A 27058-nucleotide genomic window follows, 5' to 3' on the forward strand; every position below is an offset into this window, starting at 1 on the left:
CTTTGGTCTTTAATAGCTGATGTAATCATCAACTGATGTAAGCTGATGTAAATAAATTTTAGAGCTTTAACTTCACAACATGCATTGACATCAGTGCAAATCACAGAAATCCATTCTAATACACATCAGTATTTTTCTCTTGCAGGCATCTAATCTTCTGCCTATCTATGTTCACACCATGTAATTTCGAGAAAAGAGCTTATAACATGAAGAACTTGGGAAGATGGATAGTTTTGCTTTGGCTTTTACTCCAGTGGTATCTAAAAAACCTCTGAAAGCCTTCTCAAGTTTAATCAAACTGATAGGAAAATTGAATAAAGATTTGATACTAACAGAAATTTTAAATCAATGTCTCTGAGTGAAATGGAAGCCACGGTAGTGGGATTTTTTTTTTTTTTTTTTTTTTTTTTTTTTTTTGAATTATAGCTCAAAGATCGTGACAGAAGAAAGGTCAAATTGCCTTTATTTATATGAAATACATCTAGTAAACTGCCCTTAAAATCACTGTAAACTAGAATGGACAACACCAACCATGTTAATAAAACTGGTTTGCAGAGCAAACAGAATTCAGTTCTTTGCTCATTAGCAATGACCATATATACAGCAACAGAAAATGCAGTAAATATAGTTTAAGCTTAAGTGAGGCATCATAAGGAAAGCCAGATCTTAGTAGATTGTATTCTAGCTGATCTCTTTAACAATCAAAGCCTAGTTTCAGAAAATAGAGATCCAGAAGAATGCTGCCACAATCACCTTCTGGCTGCATTAAACTCAAAGTCTCAAGACAAATCTGGATTTTAGACAAAGGCAGTCTGCAAAGCAAACAAAAAATATTAAAATCTCTAAAATTCTCCACAGGCAGTTCATTGTGCAAATAATGGGCTTCTTGAGGCAATAATCATATTCAACATGTTCAAGCATTCCTCTAACAATCTGAAGAACCATATATAGCAGAGACAAGAAGCTCTTACCCTTACTACCTAAGTCTTGCTTACAGCAGCAGTATCTTTCTCAGATCATCAAATCCATCATCAGAATACTGACTGAAAGTTGCTAGCACATAACTTGCAAGATAAAAGGTGGCTGTCTGTAATTAAATGCAAATTTTGAATGAAACTACTCACTCCAGACAGCAAGTAATACATTATCTCATAGTACAGCAAGTGACCTCACAGTAGGTAATCTCCACAGCAGAGGAGCTAACTTGTCATGTTGATGCCATGAAGGAATACTTGCTGTTAAACATCTTCCTTTTTCCTTTATTATTTGCTGTCCCCAATTCTGACTCCGAAGCTTAAGGGACAATAAAATTAAGTCCTGCATATGACAGGTCAAAATCCATTTGTTCCACCTTCATCCTCTGTATACCATTCATTAAGCTTTTGATAGTACACATGTATTAGAATGGTTCATGTACCTTGCATTTAAAGCTTTAAATGTAGGCACTGTACAAAAATACAAATTTATTTTTGTACAAGTATTAACTGAAGCAGTTACATCTAGTCGAGAGGTTGTTAATTAATATCAGTGAGATATCACATGCAGAATCTTGCTCCTGTAGGATTAAGAAAGTCTAGGCTATTTAATATTTTAAGTAAGATAATTTCAAGTAGCATGAACAACTATTCTAGAACTACATATCCTGCATTTGGCAGTCCTCAGAGTTGTTGAAAGAGTTGTACTTGAAGAACTATATTGGCTAGACTAAGAATCATACTTCTTTTCTTAAAATAGAATTAAAAAGCATAGGGTATTTAAAATTATTAAACATATTATGACAATCAGTGGACTATAATGAAGCTAACCGCTACTACACTGTCACATACCTGCATACCACATTCTGTGCCATTGAACAACAAAGCGTATCACATCTTTTTTTTACAAAATACCACCCAAGCTTTAAATATAATATTTTTCTACACTCATAGATCATATTTTCTCTGGAAGTGATGTTGTGATAGTAGCATGAATAGACAAGCCCTTTTAAGACCCTGATCAATACACTCATAATTGAAACTCAAATTTTCATGTTAGCTGTTTCCAAAACAATGAGATGAAAGCTGGTCATATTTTCCCATGTTATGCTGACATACTCAACAAAACCACAGCTGCTACTTCTTACAGTGTTAGTCATTATTAGCAATGAATGGAGTATAATCCAAGCAATACTCAAGAACCCCTGAACTCATAGTATTTTTTTTTATGTTATCTTTTCTTTTTCCCTGAAGAGAAGAAAAAACAGTTAACATTAATCACAGGTTATACGGAGCACTAACTTCAGCATTACGTAGTAACTATGTGTGATCTATGCATGTATGACAGCACAATTATTTTTTTGGAAAAGCAACATTGTAGTATCTATATACCAACTAAACAATATGCTGGGAGGAAAATGTGCAACCACTTATGGAAATGCTGATTAAAATTCATGGGATTAATAGGAACTGATTAGATCTTTCTAGTTACAGCATTTTATTAAATCAGTGGAAATCTGGAAATAAAATATTTAACTATTAGCAAAAGATGATTTTTGTTGAGGTCCAAATATTAACAAAGAAAAATGAACAAGGAGGAGATCATTACCAAGAATTCTTTTAGGGTGGAAAATTATTATCCACGTAAATATTTTAATTGTCTCTGTACAATGCTGAACCAGCCCAAAAGAATTTGATTTCTTGAGGAAATGTAATGTTGTATTCTTTAATATAAATACCAAAGTAGAACAGTTCCTCTGTGGGGTGCTGTTCCACAAAGGGCTCTTTCTATATAACCTCCTCCCTGCATCAGACTGTGCTTCATTGTATTCTGAAGCCTTCTCCTCCCACTCTCTCAGCACTTCACAAGAAAAGTTTGGGAATAATTCAGGGCTGGCTAGTCACAGGTCCTTTGGCCTTCATAATGGTAAGCTATCCATTTACAATTAGTATATGATATTAATGGACTATAAGGAGAAATATTGAATCATTTATTTGCCCTGCACTAATGCCTAGACAGTTCAATCAAAAACAGTCATACTTCCTTGGCAGCTGTGCCAAAATCTGAAGTAAAGGCAGCTAGCAAACAGCAATACAAACAGATAAAACTGCTATTCTACGTTTTTGGAAGCTTGGGATCTTGTAACGCTAGAATTTGTTGATCTTCAGGCAGCTATATTCCCTTCACCTTTTAAAAGGACCACATGCTTTAGAAAGCATTCACAAATCGTTTGTCAGAACTTCATGGGATGAATAGAAGTCTCAGATTTTGCTTAGCTGTAATATCGGTCTTTTTCTAACACAGAAAGCCCTTAGATTCTCTTCTAATCTAATCAAAAACCCATCCAATTTAACAGACAGATTGCAGCATATCACATTTCAACAAGTAGCTCACAGTGGTTACAGGTGTTTCACACCTCTTTGCAATTTTCAGATCTAGAATGTAATCCAGAAAAACCCAAAATCTATCACTGAACACAGCTGATGCCTTCCTATCTAATTATCATAAATAACTAAAGGCAGACTGAATGCTGCATTTTGTCATACATGCCCTTCCTAATCCAGATCTAATCATTAGGCACTCCTGTTTCATTAAACTCATCTGCACAGCTAAATTTTGCCTCTCCTCAGTTTTTTCATTACACTCTCTTACACAGACCTCCATTTATTCATATGTACAACACCACTACTCCTGAGACAAAAGTTTTCACACCGTCCTCTTCCTGTCTCTTCTTAATATCAGTTACCTTATTCCACGAATCCAAAAACATCTTTTTTGTCAAGTTTTCCAGTAACATTCAGGTTGCTCTAGTCCTTGCTTCAAAATACAGGGAAAAGATACACAAAGAAAATGTGATAAAAAATGCACTATACTGGAAGACTGGTACCATCAAGACACAGTTATTTTAGTTTCCTTTTACTTAGGACCCACAATATATGATGAACTTGCAATTAATCATAATGTATCCTAGTATTTTAGAATAAACAGCTCCTTTATTGTTAAAAATCACTGAACTTCACTTTTAAGGAAACTTACCAAAAGTAGACTCTTTCAAAGGACTTGAACTGGAGTTGCTTGAGTTGTTTGATATATACAGCTCATCATCTAATTCAGAAAACATATCTACACACAAAAATCAAAGCAAAGAAGTTTTTAATCCACTTCTGAGCAGCATAAGAGTACTCATTATGCTTCTTTTGCTAGTGACTACCTTTCTCAGAGTTGCCTAAAGTGTTGTTGTCCTCTGTCAGGACTTCTTCATATGTTCTGTCCTCATCTTTTCCACACACAGATTGACAACTTTCAGCTGGGAGGTCAGTGTTTTCTGAAAATCCATGTTTGCAACTAGCTGTTCCACTGCTACTGCTATGAAGACTCAAATTTTCATACTGTTCCTGATGACAAAGAACAAACAGAAAATGTAATCTTTCCATATGCTCTGTTCTTATCCTGCACTCATTAGATAACCTGAAAATTAAAGATTCATTTGTGTATATACACACACACACACATACAGAAATCGACTTTTAGTTCCCAAATAACTATTAGTCATAAACTATGCGGTCTCAGGTCCAGCCACTCATTCTAAATTTAGAGTAAAAACTTTCTGACTCTATCTAAACAAATTATTTCTAGCTTTTATGTAAAAACATCTTTGCTCTTGATCATCTTTTTCATAATATATACTGAAAATGAAAAAAAAAAATAGAACAAATGCCAGACCACACAGCAGTAGTGAACAGCACAAAAATTAAAGACTGGACAAAAACATAATTAAGAGTGACAAGAGTTCTGGACTCTTGTGTTCTTTGTGTTCAAAGTCTACACAACAATCACTATATTAGTAAAATATATGATGTGATGCCAGAGAGATTCTCTGAGGTTGAACTGGCCAAATGCTGACTGGCATTACCAAAACGCAGCTAAGAAAATCAAAACATGGAATATAAATTATTTGGCTGTCTCAAGTGTCTCATTTAAGTGCTGAATCTTGTCTTTAGCAAGCAGCTCTTTAACAAGCATAAAATTCTGCCTCTCTTGCTACCATTGTTTATAGCTTTTCTAGAAAGAATAAAGATCCCTGATCCTTGTTATGCCTCTATTCTAATGCAACATATTTTGAAGGCAGACTGGTTTTATGATCTCTTTATATATTGTTCCAAAGCGTTTCATATTATTGCTGTTGCATGTAAATAAATCCATTCTGTTTTACTGTATCTTGTCAAAGTAAAGTGTGATAAAAGTGAACAGGAGATAAATTGGGCAAATATATCAGATTAATGTTAAAGTAATTTCCAAGGATAACACATTCCAAAATATACATCCATTTCCATATCCATAGAGACACTTCTTTCAGATAGGCAGAAAGACATATCCTTTGAATAAATACGTTAAACAGTGAAATATGAAAAACATTGCAAACATTTAAACACGAGTTAGACGAATATAACTGATTCATTTAAATTGGGCTCATAGTTGATTCTAAAGTCCAGTACTTTACAAATCTTTTTGGAGGCTTCTTCAGTTGGTCTGACTTATTTCCACATTGTCATAAACAGCCAGTGCCTCAGTTTCCCCAGGGGTAAGACTGTTCACCACCTCTGTTAGAACAAACTCTGCCTTCTAGTGTAAACAAACACAGCTCTATAAGAAATCTAAGACAAAAAAGTCCATGTGCAAAAAACTTCTCATTAAGAGCCAGTTAAACTTTTTTTCCAGGATTCATCCTTCTTTATGGCTGAGTAAATGCATCTGTAGAAACACAGAAATCTGTGTTGCAACCGAAAAGAAAAACCTCTAAGAGCTGAGATGCTTTATCCATATCCTACCTATACACTTTCTCTGTCTCTGTCTTCACTGGTCACCATTATCACTGTAAAATCAGATGTACTTTATTTTTAGATAGGTGAAATCTGTACTGTAAATTGATCTTTTCCATTTCCATCAAGAATCTAATCTTACAAATTAAATCTCACACTGTTAGAAAATAAAAAGTAGATTTAATTAAAATACAGATACTGATCTTGTGTTTAGATCTGTTTTGCCATATTTCAGTCCAAAGGAATTAATTTTCCTCCAAGAAATACAGAGCTCTATAACGGCATTTGGAAACAGTGTTTAATTAATCTTCTTTATTAGCGACAAGTAATTACAGTATTATACCAGTTAACTGAATTTCTTTTCCCAGAAAATAAATCACAGAATCACACACAGAATCACAGAATCACAGAATGGTTGAGGTTGGAAGGGACCTCTGGAGATCATCTAGTCCAATCTCCCTGCTCAAACAGGGTCAACCTAGAGCACGTTGCATTGGATCACAGACAGATTTTGAGCATCTCCAGAGGAGACTCCACAACCTCTCCGAGCAATCTGCTCCAGTGCTCTGTCACTCTCACAGTAAAGAAGTTCTTCCTTATATTCAAGTGGAACTTGTTGTGTTTCAGTTTGTGCTCATTGCCTTTTGTCCTGTTGCTTGGCACCACCGAAAAGAATCTGGCCCCATCCCCTTCACACTCTCCCTTAAGGTAATTATAGAAAGTGATAAGATCTCCTCTCAGCCTTCTCTCCTCCACGCTAAGCAAGCCCAGCTCTCACAGCCTTTCCTCACAGGGCAGATGCTCCAGTTCTCTAATCCTCTTCATATCCCTAAATTGTAAGTACTTCCACTACTAATAAAGTATTTGGGGAAAAAAAATAGAAGATAGCAATGAGTAACAGTTAACATGGATTTGAGAGGAACAAAACATACTAAACCAACTTATTTCCTTCTGTAACACGGTAATAGTTTTTGTGCACTAGGAACAAGTGAATATCATATATATTGGCGTTAGTAATTAGTGATTTTTGAGACTGTTTCCCATGACATCTTATAAGAAAACTTGGGAAAAAGACAATAAAATCATGATACAGTTGGCTGTACAATGGACTGTAAAAATTGCACTCAACTTGATATCTATTTCAAGCCTTTGTTAAACTAAAAATAGGTAGTGAGCACAGTTCTGAAGGATACCTTCTTACCTTGGTTCAAAACTGTTCAATGAATTCCAATGATAATTTACTTAACAGAATAGATGGACTGAGTAAAAAGTGCAGCAAAGGGGGCAGGAGACCTGCATGAGTGAGCAAGGAGCTCTTGGTCAAATTCAGACAGAAGAGGAAAATACACAGAATGTGGAAAAGGGGACAGGCTACTTGGGAGAATTGTAGGAATGCAGTCGGAGTATGTAGAGATGCTGCGAGGAAGGCTAAGGCCCAGTTGGAATTGAGTCTGGCAAGGGATGTTAAGGACAACAGGAAGGGCTTCTTCAAATACATCAGTTGCAAGAGGAGGACTGGGGAAAATGTGGGCCCACTACTGAATGGGGCGGGGGCCCTGGTGACAAGGGATACAGAGAAGGCAGAATTACTGAATGCCTTCTTTGCTTCCGTCTTCACTGCTAAGGGCAGCCCTCGTGAATCCCAGAGCCTGGAGACAAAGGAGAAAACCTGGAGAAGGGAAGACTTTCCTTTGGTTGAGGAGGATACAGATTAGAGACCTTCTGGGCAGGCTAGACATTCACAAATCCATGGGCCCGGATGGGATGCACCCACAGGTACTGAGGGAGCTGGTGGATGTTGTGGCCAGGCCGCTCTCCATCATCTTTGAAAGGTCCTGGAGAACTGGAGAGGTGCCTGAGGACTGGAAGAAAGCCAGTGTCACTCGTGTCTTCCAAAAGAGCAAGAAGGAGGACCCAGGCAACTACAGGCCGGTCAGCCTCACCTCCATCCCTGGAAAGGTGACGGAACAGCTCATTCTGGATGGCATCTCCAGACATATGGAGGAAAAGAAAGTGATCAGGAGTAGCCAGCATGGATTCACCAAGGGGAAATCCTGCTTAATCAATCTGATAGCCTTCTAGGATGGAATGACTGGCTGGGTAGATGAGGGGAGAGCACCAGACGTTGTGTACCTTGACTTCAGCAAGGTCTCCCATGGCACCCTCCTAGGTAAGCTCAGGAAGTGTGGGTTAGATGAGTGGACAGTGAGGTGGATTGAGAACTGGCTGAAAGGCAGAGCTCAGAGGGTCGTCCTCAGTGGCATGGAGTCTAGTTGGAGGCCTGTAGCTAATGGCGTACCCCAGGGCTCAGTACTGGGTCCCATCCTATTCAGCTTCTTCATCAGCGACCTGGATGAGGGGATGGAGTGCCTCCTCAGCAAGTTTGCTGATGATACCAAGCTGGGAGGAGTGGCTGACACACCTGAGGGCTGTGCTGCCATTCAGAGAGACCTGGACAGGCTGGAGAGCTGGGCGGAGACGAACCTCCTGAGGTTCAACGAGGGCAAGTGCAGAGTCCTGTACCTAGGGAAAAATAACCCTAGGCACCAGTACAAGCTTGGGGCTGACCTGCTGGAGAGCAGCTCTGCAGAGAAGGACCTGGGAGTGCTGGGGGATGACAAATTGACCATGAGCCAGCAATGTGCCCTTGTGGCCAAGAAGGCCAATGGTATCCTTGGGTGCATCAGGAAGACTGTTGCCAGCAGGTCAAGGGAGGTGATCCTGCCCCTCTACTCAGCCCTGGGGAGGCCTCATCTTGAGTACTGTATCCAGTTCTGGGCTCCCCAGTACAAGAGAGACATGGAGCTAGTGCAGAGAGTCCAGTGTAGGGCTACAAAGATGATTAGAGGGCTGGAGCACCTGCCCTGTGAGGAACGGCTGCGAAAGCTGGGCCTCTTCAGCCTGGGGAGGAGAAGACTGAGGGGAAGATCTTATCAATGTGTAAAAGTATCTGAAGGGAGGGTGCCAAGGGGACGGGGACAAACTCTTTTCAGTTGTCCTCTGTGACAGGACAAGAGACAACGGGCAGAAATTGAACCACAGGAAGTTTCGCCTGAACGTGAGGGGGAAATTCTTCACTGTGAGAGTGATGGAGCACTGGCACAGGTTGCCCAGAGAGGTTGTGGAGTCTCCTTCTCTGGAGATATTCAAGGCCTGCCTGGATGCAACCCTGTCTAACATGCTCTAGGTGACCCTGCTGAGCAGGTGGGTTGGACTAGATGATCTCCAGAGGTCCCTTCCAACCTTACCGATGATACCTTATGATTCTATGACTGCTTACTGAATTTGTACATACTGAGATACACGCAAATTGTATATCATATTGCAGTATATGTATCATATACAAAGTTGTGTAAATACAAGTGGTAATTGATTTAGAAAATTGCTATGACAGACTGGAGGAACTGAAAAAAACGATGAAGTTTAGCAAGGGAAAAATGTGAATTCCCCTATGAGCAGGGAGGAACAACTGAAGAAATGTGCAGATTAGGAAATTAATGGTTAGATTGCAGCTCTACAGGAATAGATATGGGTGGGGGGGTTGGTGGATCAGAAACAGAAGACGGCTTAATGAGACCATGCTGTTATGAAAAGGCCAACACCATACTGGGATATGTGAAAAAGAGAATCATGTTTAAGAGCAGTGAAATCCTTCCACTCTGTAGCAACAAGGTTTTTAGCTGGAGTAACTGAGTTCAGTTTTGGACACTACACCTTCAAACAAGAGATAAACCAACTGAAAAGAGACAAGAGGATAGAAATGAGAATAAGCAGAAATCTAAAAGCAAGACTGATGGAATTGGATTATTCAATCCAAAGGAAAAAAATGATAGAGGGGACATATAACAAATAAGAGGAAAGAAATAACTGTTATATATTTCCACTGTAGAAAGGACAAAAAGTAACAATTAGTTAACACTTTAGTCACTTGCAGTTAGTCACTGCAACAAGTGAAATTTAAGTTAGTCTTTAAAACCACTCAACAGTAAGGGCTCAACTATTATATTTTTCTGGGATCCTGCAGATGGAAATATGTGTTCTTACTCTGTAGCAGCCTTGTACATGCTCAGTAAATCCAGTATTTTAGGGACATGCTCGACTTAGCACTCTTGATGCAATTGTACAATACTTGTACACAAAGAGTAAATCTGCTACCTTGTAGTGTTGTGTACACCACGTGCACATTCATATGTCCATCTGATATCTCCTGGAAACATCTCATCCATAACATGGCTGTGTCAGGCATACAAAGCTAGACCAACACTTTCTGAAAGCATCAGACAAACTGCAGCTGTAATATATCACACAGTGCATATGTGCTATGGATATGCCCAAGATTTTAACTTCTCTTCTGATAGTGGTTTAGGTCTGCTCAGAGTTTTCCCCAAAATATTTTTGAATGGAAAAAAAGAGGTCATTCAGACATGTGATAGCTGAAAGTGAAGACAATTTTGCATTTCTGCTGATTTCAAATTGTTCCCTAACTTGGGATAATCTGCCTGGGTATAACAGAGACTTTCTATCACTTGAAATTTTTAAGAATGTGGTCAAATATCTCGCAGGAGTGAGTAGCTATAAAGCTTAGGGATGGACTAGTTAACTTCCAACATCCTTCCTGCCTTATTTTCTGTAATTGTATTAAACTATTCTGATACACTAACAAACTGAAGCAGAGTTAAACAAATAAACGGGTTTGTCCTCAAAAGTTGTTCGTACATTCGCACAGGTAGTAACTTAGCTGTGATGACTAATTTTCTACATTCAGCAATTCTTAAGAAACTAAACCTACAAAATATTTACTGCATAATAATTACTCTCTAAATATTCTACTATGTAACTGAAAAAAATACTGTAAATCTATAAATGTTATTTTATTTTTATCACATCAGCAATAACTTCCAGCATTTAAACTTTAATTCCAGTACTTTCTACTTAAATGTCAAAATGGAAAGATATCAGAACAAAATCAATGGATTGAATGGCGGAAAAGAAGAACAACTGGTGCGATGCTAAGCTTTCACGACATTCCTCTGTTCTCATACTCTTTTCAAAACAAATGGGAGTTGTTTGCAGCCGTGCACAGGTAGGCAGCATCACAAAAAGAAATTATTAAAAATAAAAAAGAATTGTATATTCTAACTTAAAATAAAGATTGGACTATATTGTTGTAATATTAATAATGTATTGTATTTTAAGTGATTTAGAAGTGAACATATAGTTCACTTCAATCACTAAAAACAGTAGTTGCTGCATTCATACATAGATTTTTAAGAAAATAGATTTTATGTATTGATTGGCTGAATTGAACAAATATATATCTAAACACAAAGAAAAAAGAAACTAAAATGGACACTACATTAATCTAATTTTCGTGTATGTTTCTGAATTAACAAGAAAAATAAATAGATCAGTCCAAACTGAGTTGTTAACTAAGCATTACCTTTGTAATGCAAGTGGTGATTGTGGGGTCAAATTGCCAATACCACAGAAGATTTGGGTACAGAAGAAAATGACTTGGTGAACACAATTAAATCATTCTGTACTCCTTTGCCCTTCAGATAGGTGTAAGCCTGTTCTGTTTTTCTTTTTTGTTTTTTTTTTACCCTTCTATAAATTAGAAGAAAGTGATGGCTGCTTTTAATGACAAGAGTTGCCAGTAGCCTGCAGGGTTACAAAACCTGCAGGGTTACAGGATACAAAAGTGGAAATTCTTAGATCATCTGCTTTAATCCTTACCCCTTTGACTACACATCCTGCGATGAATATAAATAAAAGAGTAGGAGGAGAATCATGGTCTGTGCTTACAGGTATTCCTACAAAATTTAACCCAATTATTTGCATTAAGATCTTTGCAATGGTAGGCACATTCAAACAAGACGCAGTACATCTCAGAATTTTAAATACACTGTTCATGTTTCTAAATCAATCCTGAGAAGACATAATACAATTCATTCTTAGTTATCTACAGATTAATTATTATTATTATTATTCATACCATGGACAGAAGTGAAAGAGCTGCATGAACCATTTCAAGCCTGGCCAGGCTCTTCACTTTAGATACAGTCCTGTATGAAGATTGCTATACTGCTTCTATCATCATTTTCAGTCAATAAATATACCAGCTGCTTCTGCAAGGGATGCAGCCACGCTTCTCAGTGTAGGCTCTAATGAAGTTAGCTGCAAGTAGAACAGCCAGGGTCTCCTAGCAGTAGGGTCCACCTGAATTGCAACACCTTGATACCTGCAGATCTAGCCCAAGTTTGGGAGAGCCAGTGTTGAGGTGCAGCTAAAAATCCTGTCTAAAAGCAAGATGACTCCTCTTGGCTGTATATGTTATGCCCTCCAGCACTCTGGGTTAGTGGAAGGCTTATCCATTGAGGTGTAAAAACAGGAAAACGCAGAGCAACCTTATGCATACCAAAGCTAATAACCATTCTTGTGCCTTTGAACATTAGCACAAAGCACTCAGCTCAACTAATGGTAACTTATATAGACCAGCTTAAGCCAAGCACTGCCTATGAGTTCTGACACACAGTTAATACTGACAATCACTGGATGTGGAGCCACCCAACTAAATTGTGTTATACTGTTCAATAGTTTACCTACTGTTCCATTACTTAAGCATCTTAGTCTTCTATTACTCAGCATAATAGGGAGCCGGATTTAAATATAAAATACAAATTCAGATGATATTATTAATATAAAAAAATGAAAATAAACATAACTTCCAAAAGAATAGAATACTACAAAACCCTGCTATATAGAGAGAATGTGATACAACATGTGCCAAATGCACAAATCAAACTTTAGAAGTAGAGATATAGAGCTACTCTCAGAGATTACTCTAAAACTGGGCAAATATGATAGACTATTTATATGATCAGAATGGCAGGAGGTACAAAGGGTTCAGATTTTGTTATATATTTTTATATATAGACTCTGACTATAAAGTCCACTGTTTTCTGTCCCACATTCAAAGCATGTGGCTAATCTCACTATTCATCATACTGTATTGTTTTAGAGGGCAACTGAACGTTTTAAAGAAAAACATACTTTGCACTACAAACTTGTTTTTGATATATTGACATTTTAAGTTTACAAATCTGGCATCTAGAAAAAGCTTTTCCTATTTATATGCCAAGGAGTATGTGAACATACTTGCTTCTATAGGGCTTCTAAGCATTATCCCTAAGGTGAAAAGACTTCAGCATGTATGCAGTAAGTGAATCAATGATGGCTTATAATCAGGTAATCAAATATATCTTTCCATAGTAATAGAAGTGACTTACTTTGAGCTTTCTGTACACAGCCAAAATAATATCTATATTTTTCAAATCTAGATATCACAAACAAAGCATGGAAATCCATGGATCCATTCCAGCAAATGGAATTCATACTTAGTTACCTACTCATACCTTTAAAGTAAAATATTAAAAGGATATTTTCATTATTAGTTAAAACAATTACTGTTTTAGAACTTGGATCTGGCTCGGAACCCACAAGACTCAATTTTGTCACTGGTCTGGTTGGTGATCTTGCACCAACCTTACCTTTTCCCTCTCCACCTTCTTCCACTCACAGCATGAAAATATAATATTGATCACCTTGAAATGAAGATACTATGTATAAGTACTATAATTATTATTTTGTGCTCTACAAACTCTGTGCTATGTCAGCAAACTTTACCTTTCAGGACTGAACACACTAACTCTACTAAACACCATGCTTACATCTGTTTCTGATCTTACAGAAAGAATAATTCCTATGGAAAACAATGAAAGATAAGAATTTAGGTGAGGAGGTGATAATGATTACTTTTATTGGAATTATTTTCAAGAACAGATACTATGCTATACTTGGCAGGTGAGTTAACAACATTTTCCTGACATTTATACTGACCTGTCCAGTTCATCAGTTTCCACATTGGTCTTGACCTGTTTATAAAGCAGATTCCACTCCGACTCCAAAAGAGTTATGCAATAGTTCTATAAACCAGGACAGAAAGCATGCTCTTTATTTGAGCAACATTTACAACATGACACAACTGGGATGAAAAAGAAGACCATAGTACATCTCAGTAGAGAAAAAATGAGGGATAAGATAGCTAGCTTCAACAGAACTTTCAGCTACATGGCAGAAATGCTGAGCTTTCTGACACCTTGGAAAAATGACAAACTACCTGGCTGTGGAATCACTGAGGGCTTGACTAAGATGAATGAGGTTGTCCACACCTCACAGAGCTTTCATTTCAAGAACGGCTGCTTGAAATTTTTAATATTTTTGGTCAGAATATTGTCTTTTTTTCAAAAGTTAAACTTTTCAGAAATAGTTACTCTTCTTATCAGAAATCCTCCATTAAAATTTTCCTGCAATACTGAGAAGAAGGAAACAACATGGCTCCTTCTATTTCTAAGCACTGTAGCGCTCTTCTGAAGTCTAGAAAATCCTAGCCTGATTTCTTATTCTATCTGATTTATAGTCAGAACATGCAATCAGGTCTCCCCTTTCTCCATACAGAGTCACATTCTTTCAACTTTGGTGGTATTCTGGATCTTTCTCAAACTCTCCTGTTGGATCTGCTTCATTCTACATGTATACATAACAAAATATCTGTTGGAATGGAACTAGAATTACAGTATTTCTTCCTTCAGAAGACTAGTCATTATCCCATAAGATGAGAGGCGTTTTCCCTCACTTTTTGAAAACTTGTGTGTTTTTTAAGTATTTATGCAAAACAGAAGTACATTAACATCAAGGTAGAGCTATCTTGTAAAGGTCTTCTCTTGAAGAGTAATAGCTGCACTGAAATCCTAAATCAAGTAGAGTAGCAAAATAAATCAGTTCAGCTTTCCATCCATAGATGTTTTCACAAAGTTGATCACAGTTATGCATGAGAATGACTACATCAAGATACGAAAAATAATGTTACACAACCAGCTTTGAAGTGTAGGGTAAGAAAACTCTAAAAATACGTAAAATAATTTTTGATACCATACCTGCTTATTTAAGTCATAATTCTGTTCTGTACCTTACCTCCATCTCAGTACCTCTCATATTTCAAACCACAGCAGCAGTTTACTGAAGTTTTTTTGTAAGTTGTTGGCATGCTTTTTACGAAAAACAAAACAAAATGAAATAGTAATTTGTCATTGCCAGATACCATGCCAAATGTTCTTGGACTACTAGTTTGAAAAACTATGGAAGAAAAGTGATTAATTTCTATAAGCCTTATATTGAGTCAGGCATGTAAAGACAAACAAATGTACTTAAAAAAATCCGCAAGTTTGGAATCAGGTTTCTTTCGATTTTCCATGGTGTCAGAAAAGATCGACAATCTTCTTAGAAGTTCTTCAGTATTTCTCTACTCAGCCCTGATTTAAATAATAATAATAATCAGTCTTTCTAAGAGAGATGCAATAGCTGAACAGACAAGAGTAGCTGTAAAAATTTTTGCTTTCCTTCATAATAATGAAGGAAATTAGCTTTCCTTAAAAATAATTTTCACAGTAAACATTTACTACGAAGAAAAATTGCTCTTCTATTTTCTAAAGTAAAATCTCCAAGATGATATACAAGTTTGCTTAGTTATGTAAAATATCAATGTCCTTCACGAAGACAGTTTGGCTGCTTCATAGCCTGAAGCAAATGAAAAAAATGTAGTACTTCTGCAGAACTGTATCAGACTGTAAGAAAGTCTTAGTAAATACATTATCAGCATCAGTGCTCTTTATCTCCCAACCTGTAATTAAAAGTTGTATTAGTGTAGGTTCCATTTTCTCGGTGCCACTGTTTGTGAGTCATGCACAAGATTAACCATTTGTTCCACTCTAGTCAAGTGTACATTCTCCTATTCACTGACCATTCACAAATATAATTAGGCGTTATCAGAGTCTATCCAAATGGTTAAGTATTTCCACAACAATGCCATTTCCCAATATGGGATGATAGTAGTTTTTAAGATACTGTTATTTTTCCTGCATGAGCGTGTCCACAGAGAATGAATGAATGAATCTCGCATGGATTTGAAATTGTTCTAAGAGGATTTGTCTTCTCATTTTGATTTATTTTCTGCTTTGTTGGACTTTATTTTCCCAAATATGGTACACTGTGATAAGAAAAAAAATGATGTCTAATACATGTACTTACTTGTGATAAAATGGAAAGCTGATGGTGGTAAGTTATTGCATTTTGATTAGCCTCCATGAAGTACCTCTGGGTACGTGTCCTCTCCCGATCCAGTTTCTTCTCCAACATGAGATGGGAGGTGGATAAAATATCCAAATATTTCATCATCAACTCAGATACCAGTGAGCTGACCTCCACTATGTCTGGACGTGCCTCTGCATCAGGAGTTAAGCACCTAGGGAAAGAACCATTCTCTAATGAAATGCAATTACTTTTTTCTAGAAATTCTTTTACTACTACTGCATTCATCCAATGGCATTTTTCAAGCCATGCTGGTTAGCACTTGGGACAAAACAGAAACTTATCAGGGCAACAATTTTAAGTTCTTACAATGACTCAAAAATTACAAATGAATACACTCTCACAAATGCACAAATACTTTTATGCAAAAAGACTGACAGAGCAACATCTGCTGACTTACAAAAATAGTATTGTCAAGTCTTCATAGTAAGAAATTTATCAAGTAGCATTTTTCCATTCAAGACGACAGTGAATAGAGAGCACTAAAAAAACCAGCAGTTGTCACAGTAGTTACTGCAGCAGGTGCACAAAGGGGCCCAGAAACTCTACTCAAGCCTGAGTCGGATGACTCCACACTGCGTGGCCTTGGTGCTGACCCATCAAGAGCAGTCTCCAGCACCAAGTAGAACAACTGCCCTTGGCATATCAGAGGCATCAACCCAGACAGAACTGCTGCTGTGCAGGTCTAGTGTATGCCTGGTGCTAGCGGAGACGGTGGCTCTGGGGGAACTGTGTTCTTCTCCAGGTGCTGAGCCACTAAGCAAAGCAATTACAAAGGAGGTGAACATACTGTCAGGGAAGATGTGCAGGAGACAGGAAAAAGACTTTGCAGTGACAAGAGTACAAACTCACAATGCAAAGAAGGAGGGACATTAGAAATAACTCTCAAAGGAGTAGCAGATACAGGATCCGAAGATAGGGTAGTCTGGATACTTGTGACTTCTGGCAACAGAAGGCTTTTCCTCCACCTGTAGATCTACAATTACAGAACAGGTACAATCACCTAGGAAGAAGTGAGGAGCAGGAAGACCTCACAGAGGATACATATCCACCAAAACCAAATAAACCAAATATCCACACCACAAAGAAACAGTAGCTAATAGTCATTGGAGATTCCTTCTTGAAGGGGACAGAGGTACCATCTTGATAATCAGGAAACCTGTTGCTTGCTAGGTGCTTGAATCCAGGATGTTAAGAGAGACTGCCAAGGGTCACTTGGCCCTTGGACTACTACCTATTGCTGCGCATCTGTATGGGCACCAATGATACTAACTAGGGCTAACTCAGAACATACCAAAAGTGACTAGAGAGCAATGGTTTCAAAGGTAAAGGGCAGGAGGGCAAGGTGGTGTTCTTTCCAATAAAGGGGAAAGGCTCATGTTGGGGTGAATGCAACCTGCAGTTCAACACCTGCCTGCATGGCTGGTGTTTCAGTTAGGACTGATTTTCACTACCACAGGACCCTCTTTGAGGAACATGGACTACTGAGCAGGGACAGAATCTATCTGATGAAGTGGAGCAAGAAAATCTTTGTCAAGAGGCTTACTAACCTTATGAAGAGGGTGTTAAAACTAGGTACATCAAGGGAAGATTAGCATAACACAAAGAGAAGTGGAGGTATATGGAGCAGTAAGGAGTTGTCTGTGGGACAATATGATGGAGGAGGCTCTTACACTTTCCTTGTGAAAGTAATACAAAGTACAACTTGGTTTCCATTTCAAGTGCTTGTACATAAACACACACAGCATGGGAAACAGCAGGAGGAATTAAAAGTCCATGCACAGTTGCAGAGCTATGATCTCACTGGGATTACAGACGTGGTGGGACTTCAATGCTGCAATAGATGGATACAGGCTTTTTAGGAAAGTCAGGCTGGGAAGGTGAGGAACATGGGTTTCAATCTATGCAAAGAAGTGATTGCACTACACAGAACGTTGCTTGAAACAGGTGATGAGTCAGTCAAGAGCTTAAGGGTAAGTATCAAAGAACTTACAAAGTTGTACTAGGTGCCTGCTATAGATCATCTGAAGAAGTTGATGAAGCCCTTGTCAGACAGCTGGTATAAGCTTCATGGTTGTAAGCACTGCACCTATATAGGGGGCCTATAACAACCCTGACATCTGCAGACAGGGTAAGGCTGAGCACAGGCAATCCAAATTTCCGGAATGCATTGATGACAATTTCTTGGTGCAGGTGATTGAGAAGCCAGCTAGCAGAGGCACTCTGCTGAACCTGTTGCTCACAAACAAGGAAGAACTGGACAGGGTTGTGAATGTCAAGGGTAGCTTAAGCTGCAGTGATCATCAGATTGGAGAGTTTAAAATCCTGAGAGGTGTGAGAAAGACAAATAGGAGAATATAACCTAGGACCCCAGGAGAGCACATTTCAGCTTTTTCTGGGTTCTTCTGTGTAGAATCTCATGGAAGATTGTCCTAGAAGGCAAAGGGAAATCCCAAGAGAGTTGGCTGATCTTCAAAGGCAACTGTCTCAAAGCACAAGAGTAGCCCAATACCGCATGCTCAGGAAGTCAAACAGGCATGGTAGAAGACCAGCATGGACGAACAGGGAACACCTTTGCTCATACGTAAAAAGGAAGCATACAGAAGGTGGAAGCAGGGGTGGACTACCCAGGAGGAATATACAGACCCCCGGGGTGAAGTTACAAAAGCTTATCTAGGGTTGGATCTAGAAATGGATGTGAAAGGCAGTAACAGGAGCTTCTGTAAGTACTTCAACAAAAGAAAGGATAAGGAAAATGTGCATCTACCGTGCAACCTAGTGACAAGGCACCTGGAAAAGGCTGAGGTACTTGATGCTTTTTTTGCCTCCATTTCCACTGGTAATATTTGGCCTCCAGTGTTTGTGATTCCAGAGCTTCCTTGTAGAATCTGCTGCATGAATTATTACTCACAATAGAGGATGCAGTTAGGAAGCACTTAAGCCAACTGGATATAGACAGGTCCATGAGACCAGATGAGATGCACCTGAGGATGCTGAGGGAATGGACCAGTGCCACTGTCCATCATTTCCAAAAGGTTGAGGGATGGGGGAGGTTCCTGAATACTGGAAAAAGTCAAATATCACATGCATATTGAAGAAGAGCGAGGAGGAGGATTCAGGAAACTGCAGGCTGGTCAGTCTCACATCATCCCCTGGGAAAATAATACAGCAAACTCTTCTGGAAGCCATTTCTAAGCATACGGAGGATAAGAAATTGACTGGGAACAGCCAACATGGATTTTTTAAAAAAGAAAATCACATCTGACTAACCTGATTGCTCTCTACGAGGAGACAACTAGCTCTGTGGACAAGGGGAGAGCAGTGTATGCTGTAGTTACGTTGATTTTCATAAGGCCTTTGAAACAGTCTTCCAAGCTATCTTCATGGCCGAAACAGAGAGATATGGACTGGATAAGTGGACTACGAAGTGGGTGAAAAAATAGCTGGAACTCCTAGCTCAAAGGGCTGGGACCATCAGCACAAAGGAATCTGAACATGGCATCCTTCAGGAATTGGTCCTGGGCCAGTGTTTTAACAACTCATCTTTAATAAAGACCTGGATGATCAGACAGAGTGCACTCTTAGCAAGTTTGTGGATGACACAAAACTAGGGGAAAGAGCTGACACACTGGAGGGTTGAGTTGCTATCAAAAGGACCTGGAAGGCTGCAGAAATGGGTTGACAGGAACTAATGAAGTTCAACAAAGGTGAAGTCCTGCCACTGGGGTGGACGTTCAACAGTACTGGCTGGGTACCAGCTGGACAAAAAGGAGGCCTGCAGAAAAAAACCTGGACTCTTGATGGACAACAAGCTGAACATCAATCAGTAGCATGCCTTTGCAGCAAAGGAAGCTGACTACATACTGGGCCATTTTAGCAAGAGCGTAGCCAGTAAGGTGAGAGAAGTGATTATTCTGCTCTCCATTCAACATTTGTGAGATCATATCTAGAGTAGTTTATCCAGTTTTGGGCTCCAGACTTTTAGAAGGACATTGACATATTTGAGCAAGACCACCAAGATGGCCAGGGTACTGCAGCATATGACATACAAGCAAAGGCTGAGAGAACTGGGTTTGTTGAATCATAAGACAAGAAGGCGATGAGGAGATCTTACTGCTGTCTACAACCACTAACTGGGAGGAGGGTATAGAGAAGATGGAGCCAGACTCTTCTCAGAGGTGCACAGTGATAGGGCAAGAGGCAATAGACACAAACTGGAACATGGCAAAGTCCAAGTAGATATAAGATTATTATTTTAGTTATTTATTTTAATCATGAAAGCGGTAAAGTATTGGAAGAGGGCCCAAAGAAATTGTGGAATCTCCATCCTTGGATATATTCAGAACTCAGCTAGATAAGGCCCTGAGCAGTCTGGTCTAATTGGATTTGCTTAGAGCAGAGTTTGGACTAGATGACCTCCAGAGGTCCCTTCTAACCTCGATTATTCTATAATTCTGTGGTTCCTGTTTCAGGCACTGTAGGTAGCTGTTTAATAACAATCATAATCATACACATACACTTGACCCAACACCCTTTTCTAAAGGAGGTGTCACAGAATGACTTCATTATTTATAAAACAGTACTTTTTAAATAAATATTATCGCCATGTAAAGCAGCTGTTCTGAAAATATGTTTTACAGCATTTTAAATTCTTGATTTTGATCTATTTTTATAGCCAATTTCTAAGATCCATTAAGATTCATTTCATTATCATAATTGTGTTAATCTATTTTATTTAAACTTTTATATTTCCTTTAAATAGATGCATTTTTTGCCCTAAGAAACGTTCCACTTGATTTTTCTTTTCAATTCTTGACTTTAATCCATGAAATTACTCAAAATTTCTAAGAATCATGTAAGCTGTAAAAGATTTCTGATAGGTCCTTAATCCATTTCCCAAGTGTCTAAAAAGTAATGATTTATGACTGAACACTGAATAGAATGATGTTCAATTCTGAATGACTTTGGTGATTATGATTTCAAAATCTTCTGTAGTAGCTTAATCCACTGAAACTAATCTAATATACTGAATGCAAATTTCCAGTTGCAACGTGAAGCTTTTTATGGTTTTTTTTAAATCTTTATGAACAAGAGAAACCAGATGTTTTTTTCTATTTATGGCTTTCCTCTTTGAATAGGCATTGTGCTTCAGTCATCATTCAGAAATGAACTTCTTCATTTTTTCCTTTAATGTTCTTCATTTTGTCTGTCTCCTGAAGCATGAGCCAAAAAATAAACAAAATATTTCAGTTAAGGATTAACCAATAGTAAGAGAAGCAACATTATTTTATGCTTCCCACTGCTACTAAAATGAGCAGTGGGAAGCATTTTCCTATGCGACAGGAAAACTTAATTTTAATTTTTCATGCAGATATCTATCTAATCATCTATTTAAACTATGTTGACCATCTGATAATAATAGACTTGTAGTGAACCTGTTTAATACAGCAACAATATCTATAATCACAAACAACAATGAATAGAATCATAGAACCATAGAATCGGTAAGGTTGGAAGGGACCTCTGGAGATCATCTAGTCCAACCTCCCTGCTCAGCAGGGTCACCTAGAGCATGTTAGACAATAGCTGGCCTTCTACCAATCAAATACTTCATTTTACTGAGTTTATCATCATTATCAAGAATAAAAGGAAGGAAACGATGGGCCAGGAGAAGAAAGGCCAGATCTTTGGCATAAGTTTGCCCAACTTTACTGATAAGGTCAGTTGCAAGTTTGTAAGAGAATGTGATTGATATATATCAATTCTGACATGATGTGATATGAAGCTATTTTCTGGATACATTTGGGGTGACTATATTACTCTTAACTGGTGAGCAGTGAGTGACTAAAGCTGGTTATTCTACCAAGTGCCAGTGAAACAGAATGTGTCATGTATGTTATCAAAATTCTATTTCAGAAATGTTATTTGTAGTGTTTTCCATCTCTTTTTACAAATAGAATCACACTTAGCTAGTTACTAGGTACCTAATGGTACACAGATGAGAAAGGTACTTATTTTAAAATACTTCAAAATCAACTACAAATACCTGTAAATATTTTAAATGATTAATTTCTGGACCTTTTAAACTTAAATATTAGTTCCACTTGCTTCTATCCTCTCCAGTGACTTTTTTTCACTTTCAAGGTCTTTAAATAAGAGAAAACCTTTTATACAGTAAAAGATAGTACAGAAATGTTATAGTCTTTGCACAGTGAAGTATTTTTTTAAAGATGGAATTCCACATTTGAGTGAGAAAAAAAAAAGATTTTTTTTCTAAGTAGAGTCTTTTTAAAATGGACTAAGTCTCTTTAGAAGTGCATCAACTCACACTCCATAATTTGCCTTACATGTTACATTATCATCAGGAAGAAATGTGTAATCATAGCAAAGAGAAATACATGATGATTGAGCAGAACAAATACAGTCTCATCTTTTTCCCTATCACTGTGTTACCTCTGCTTTGTTAATATGTTTAGAAGTAGTGAAAAATGTACTTCTAACAGTCAATCAAACACACAAAATGATGAAAGTGATCATACAGCGAGCTACAAATAACCTATTGCAACAGAGTTACTTCCTTGACCAAAACTGCACTTGAAAAAGTCTCAAACTGCTGCAATTTCACAAAAATAAATAATTTTATGTGTACTGGATTAACTGTAGCAGTGGTAGTGTTTAACTCTACAGTGCTATGTATAAAGTTATACTTGTTGGCTAAACATGCTGACTATACTGGCATGTAGCTGCTAGTCTCGTCTATACTAACTGTATGTTATCAGCAAGGTGAGCAGATAGCACTGTTTTCCTTTAAATCAGAAAACATTTCATATTCAGATAAATACTGATGGTTGCTATAGTCAGTAAATTGTCACATTGTTATTACTAGAAACATACATAACAAAACACCTTTTTGGCAAGATGTTGAAATAAGACAAGATGAGTAATTACCTTTTAATGGTAACTGACACTTTTTCAGAGTACAATCCTTCTGGCACAGGTTCATACATAGCCCCTACTATCTGCAAAATTATTAACCTAGAGTTAATCGAAGAAAATATATTTCATTATGAATTTTTAAGTGTCATGTGGTAAGTACTTTTCCTTGGAACAACCTGATAGGCATTAAATCATCAGCTTTACCTTGAAAAGCAACTTATAAAACATCATTTAAAGCAGAACGTCTCTTCTTATTGAGTATCCATAATAACGTACATAATCACTGTGGAACAAGGGCATGCAACATCTGAACAAGGGAAACCTTTATAAAAAGCAATGATTTTTTTTTCCTTGATAATCATGTTCTAAGGTGGGAGTAATAAACAACCCTTTAGCAAATCCAATACTATAGCACATGAAGAAAATTTTTTATATCTAAAACTCCTATCACCAAATGCAATGATAAAAATGTGCTAGTATGAAAAGTAATCATGTAATATTACATACAAGCTATTTTTTGTGATTATGATGACAACATAACAATTCATACAATGATAAATATTTCTGCTCATTCATACATCTGAACCAGGGAGCAGTTTGTGCTTCTGTAATCTTACATACGAATTCTTGCAGATCTAGTGAACACATGCAGAAATAATTGGGTAGGTTGATCTAGCAAATCCAAATACCTTAGTTGCCAAGGAGAGCATATTGGTGCTGTAAAATGGTGGGTTCAGAGTTGCCATCTGATAAAGGATGCATCCTGCAGCCCAGACATCAGCCTTCTCGCCATACGGCTCATTCTTTACAACTTCAGGGCTAAATAAAAAACAATGCAACCCACAAGTGTTTAATTAATTTTCACCTAGAATTAGGCTGAATTTTTAAAAAATCCAACACTCTAGTTATTCACTACAACTTATATTCAGAACACACTTTCAATAGGTAGCATTTATTTCCTTTACACGGTAAATTCAGTAAGTGGAAGTACCATTAATATCTTTTCCACTTCTGCTACATTTCTCCTCACAATTCCGGTGGTTTAGCTGTTTGCTCACTTATCCTTTCCATTCATTTCATATGCTTCTTTGAAATTATTGGATACAAACAAGCTAGTGCATTCAGAATTTGCTTTAAAAAATGGTATTTCAATAAAATGGACTTAAGAATGGTTAAATATATCACATTCTCTTGTAATTCAAATATCAGAAAGGTTTCAATCACATTCCTATATTTAGAACACTAAAGGAGATGATTTTGCAGTTAATGTGAACAAAAACCTTTTGCTCACAATACCATTTTACCCTATTAAAACTATTGTCATGCACTTTCTGTGCTGATATCCCTGATATTGCTGCATAGACACTCAACTGCCTAATGACAAATTTAAAAAAATATATTGCAAAGATCCAGTTAAAGCAAATAAAAGAAGGTAGTAATTTCAGTTGTGACTCAGTATGAAGCAGATTCCACTTCCTTAATATTCTCAGCACTCTTCATAAATTTGGATGGTAATTATTTATATTAGTAGGGATAGTCTGATGCTGGACTTCAAGTCCTAGCAGTAAAGAAAGGTCATACTACTTGGTGATTTAGTGCATTTAAATAATAAAAAAAGGAAGGAAAAAAAACCACTTCACTCCTTTCACCTGTAAAATCAACTTGAAACCATGCTTGCTTGGTCTTTTTTTGCTTTCAGCTTAGAAATTGGAAGCGCAGAATCAACTTTATAACACTGGTAAAAGTGACATTTGGTAAAATATCAACTTTTGGAGCTAAGAGGTAATATATAAATCCAATTACTGATGTGGTCTAGATGAAACATATTGCTACAAGGTACACTGATATGTACAAAATAAATGCAGAAATTTAAAATAAATGGAATGAGGTCCCCTAGATATACTGTTTTACTGGGGTGATATTTAAATTAATGGAACAGAAAATTATACTTGAGATCACAGGGTGGGACAATGAAAGAGACTGACAGGTCAGACATTTCTGATAAAATTGATCAAGTAAGATATAGATTTCTGAGTGAAGTCTATTTAGCAATTTCCCTTGAATTTGCTGCTGCTGTTACCATACAGGAAATACAGTATGTTGAACATGAAGTTAAAACAGAATATTATTTCTGTAATTGGACTGCCATTATTCCTCACTGTAACACTAATTCATTTGAGAACTTTGTGGAAATTTCATTTTTACGTATTAAATGTATCTATTAGTATGGCAATTTAACATATAGATGGTAAGCTCAGTAAGGCAAAAGCTCCCTTCTTAGTATAAGTTCTCAGTATACTGATACTCCATAAAAATTGATCTATGATTTGAGTTTTACAATCTTTCTTTCAAGTAACCATTTTCATGGATAAACAGTTATAAAGTTACAAATTACTATTTTTAGATGATTAAATAATAGGAAACCACAAGCTGAGATTACTCAAGCCAAATTGATGGAACTCTGCTAAAAGCAGTAAAGCTGCATAAGAGTCACTGAAAGAATAAGCTGAAGACAACAGAGGTACAGAGAAACAGATGCAACCATGACCTGGCCTGCAGGATCTTGCATTACTGATGATGATGATGGAGTGAGCCTAACCTGATACTCAGAACAAACAGCAATCCATTGGGCTGATGGCTGGAAATGACGTATTTGATACTCCAGTGATTTGGAAAACACAGAAAAAACATGGCACTGACAGGATTTTTAAGGGTTATATTTTTAGCAAGGTTTCATACAAATGCATAGTAGCTTAAATTAATGAAGTAATTTGGTCTACTTGTTCTTGGCGAAAGTCTTGTTCTAAACACAAATCTAATCCATTTTATCAAAAGGAGTCCTTCCAGCAGAGTACTACCTGATCTTTTCTTCCAGAATAAGCGTCCTTAGTCAGAAGTCAGTCTCTGATATTTAGACCATTAGGATGAGTCCTGCCTCATGCTTAAGAAGTACTGTATGTTAATGAAGCAATATTTATCTTGGGTAACTGCAACTGTCTTACAAAGAATCTAAAATATTACCCTTAGATGACACTATGTTTTCATGGCTAACGCATTGTGCAGTTTACATTTTTAAATAGAATTTCTGAATATTATTTATTTACTCCAAAAAGTGAAGTAGTGAAATCCCTCATCTTGTCCTAAAGGCATGCCTGACCATCTGCTAGTTAGAAATGTGGGTGGGGTACAGTACTTGTTGACTAGCAAAACAGTTTTGCAATTGAGTTGCATCTTTTGGCTCCACATTGTTGAGGGATGCCAGAGAAAGCACCCAGTTTTGTTCCTGTACACTGCTGCCCACAGAACAGCAGGGTTGTGGGAGTATATACAGTCTGTCTAATTCAGTTGACAACTGAGCATAAATTGTCACTGTCTAGTTGCAGCCAAAAAGAACGAGTAAAAGCAAACCTTGAATTTTATTCCATAAAAATGCTACAAAATCAGTCTTAGCAACAACTACAGAAATGTAACTTATGGAGGTAGTGCTGGTATGACTGCTTTTTGGCTTATTTGTAAAGGCAGGCTTCTTCCCTTACTTCTTAGATTAAGAGATCTGGATTGGGTGAAATAAACTAGCAGCACCGATTAAATTTCTAGCAAACAGATGTCCACATCATAAAAAGCTTTCAGTATAAAGGTAAAATACATAGAAGAAGAAACTCTAAGAGCTGATAAATAATTCCTTTTCCATTGCTCCCATGGTTAATCAAACTGCTGAGAAGCAGCAATGCAGATGTTATATTCTGTGATATTGACAGTCTTGGATATTAAAAGAGGCACCAGCTATATGTGGGAGGGAGGAGGGGGAGGTTGTTCTGTTTTGCAAATAATCATTCAGCTCTTTCAGTTAATGTATTCAAGATTATGACTGCATTTTTTTCTAAGTTTATAAATCACTACTCATTTCCAAATTACATATTCAAGCTGAAAAAGCTTACATCAGCAGCATTATGTTAACTAAGGAGGGTCCTTCACTGAACAAACATCCATAGCAAAAGCAAGGCTAAATACTTCTAAGTGAAAGACACAGAAATATATCCACAGCATCATTCTGCAAATGCTCAGTATCCTTGAACAGACTGTTTTAAGTGTTTCTCAGAAAGCTCTTGCTCACCATATTA

General features: G+C 37.4%; 1 protein-coding gene across 1 annotated transcript in view; it reads right to left on the reverse strand.

Annotated features, from left to right (window-relative positions):
* Positions 1 to 27058, reverse strand: part of NEK10 (NIMA related kinase 10) — a 102623-nt gene that overhangs the window by 25813 nt on the left and 49752 nt on the right. The window contains 5 exon segments of the mRNA XM_062568472.1: positions 4012 to 4098; positions 4187 to 4370; positions 15942 to 16155; positions 22950 to 23020; positions 23627 to 23756. Coding sequence (XP_062424456.1) covers positions 4012 to 4098; positions 4187 to 4370; positions 15942 to 16155; positions 22950 to 23020; positions 23627 to 23756 — 686 coding nt within the window.

The sequence above is a fragment of the Rhea pennata genome, chromosome 2 (genome assembly GCF_028389875.1).
Source record: "Rhea pennata isolate bPtePen1 chromosome 2, bPtePen1.pri, whole genome shotgun sequence".
Classification (NCBI taxonomy): Eukaryota; Metazoa; Chordata; class Aves; order Rheiformes; family Rheidae; genus Rhea; species Rhea pennata.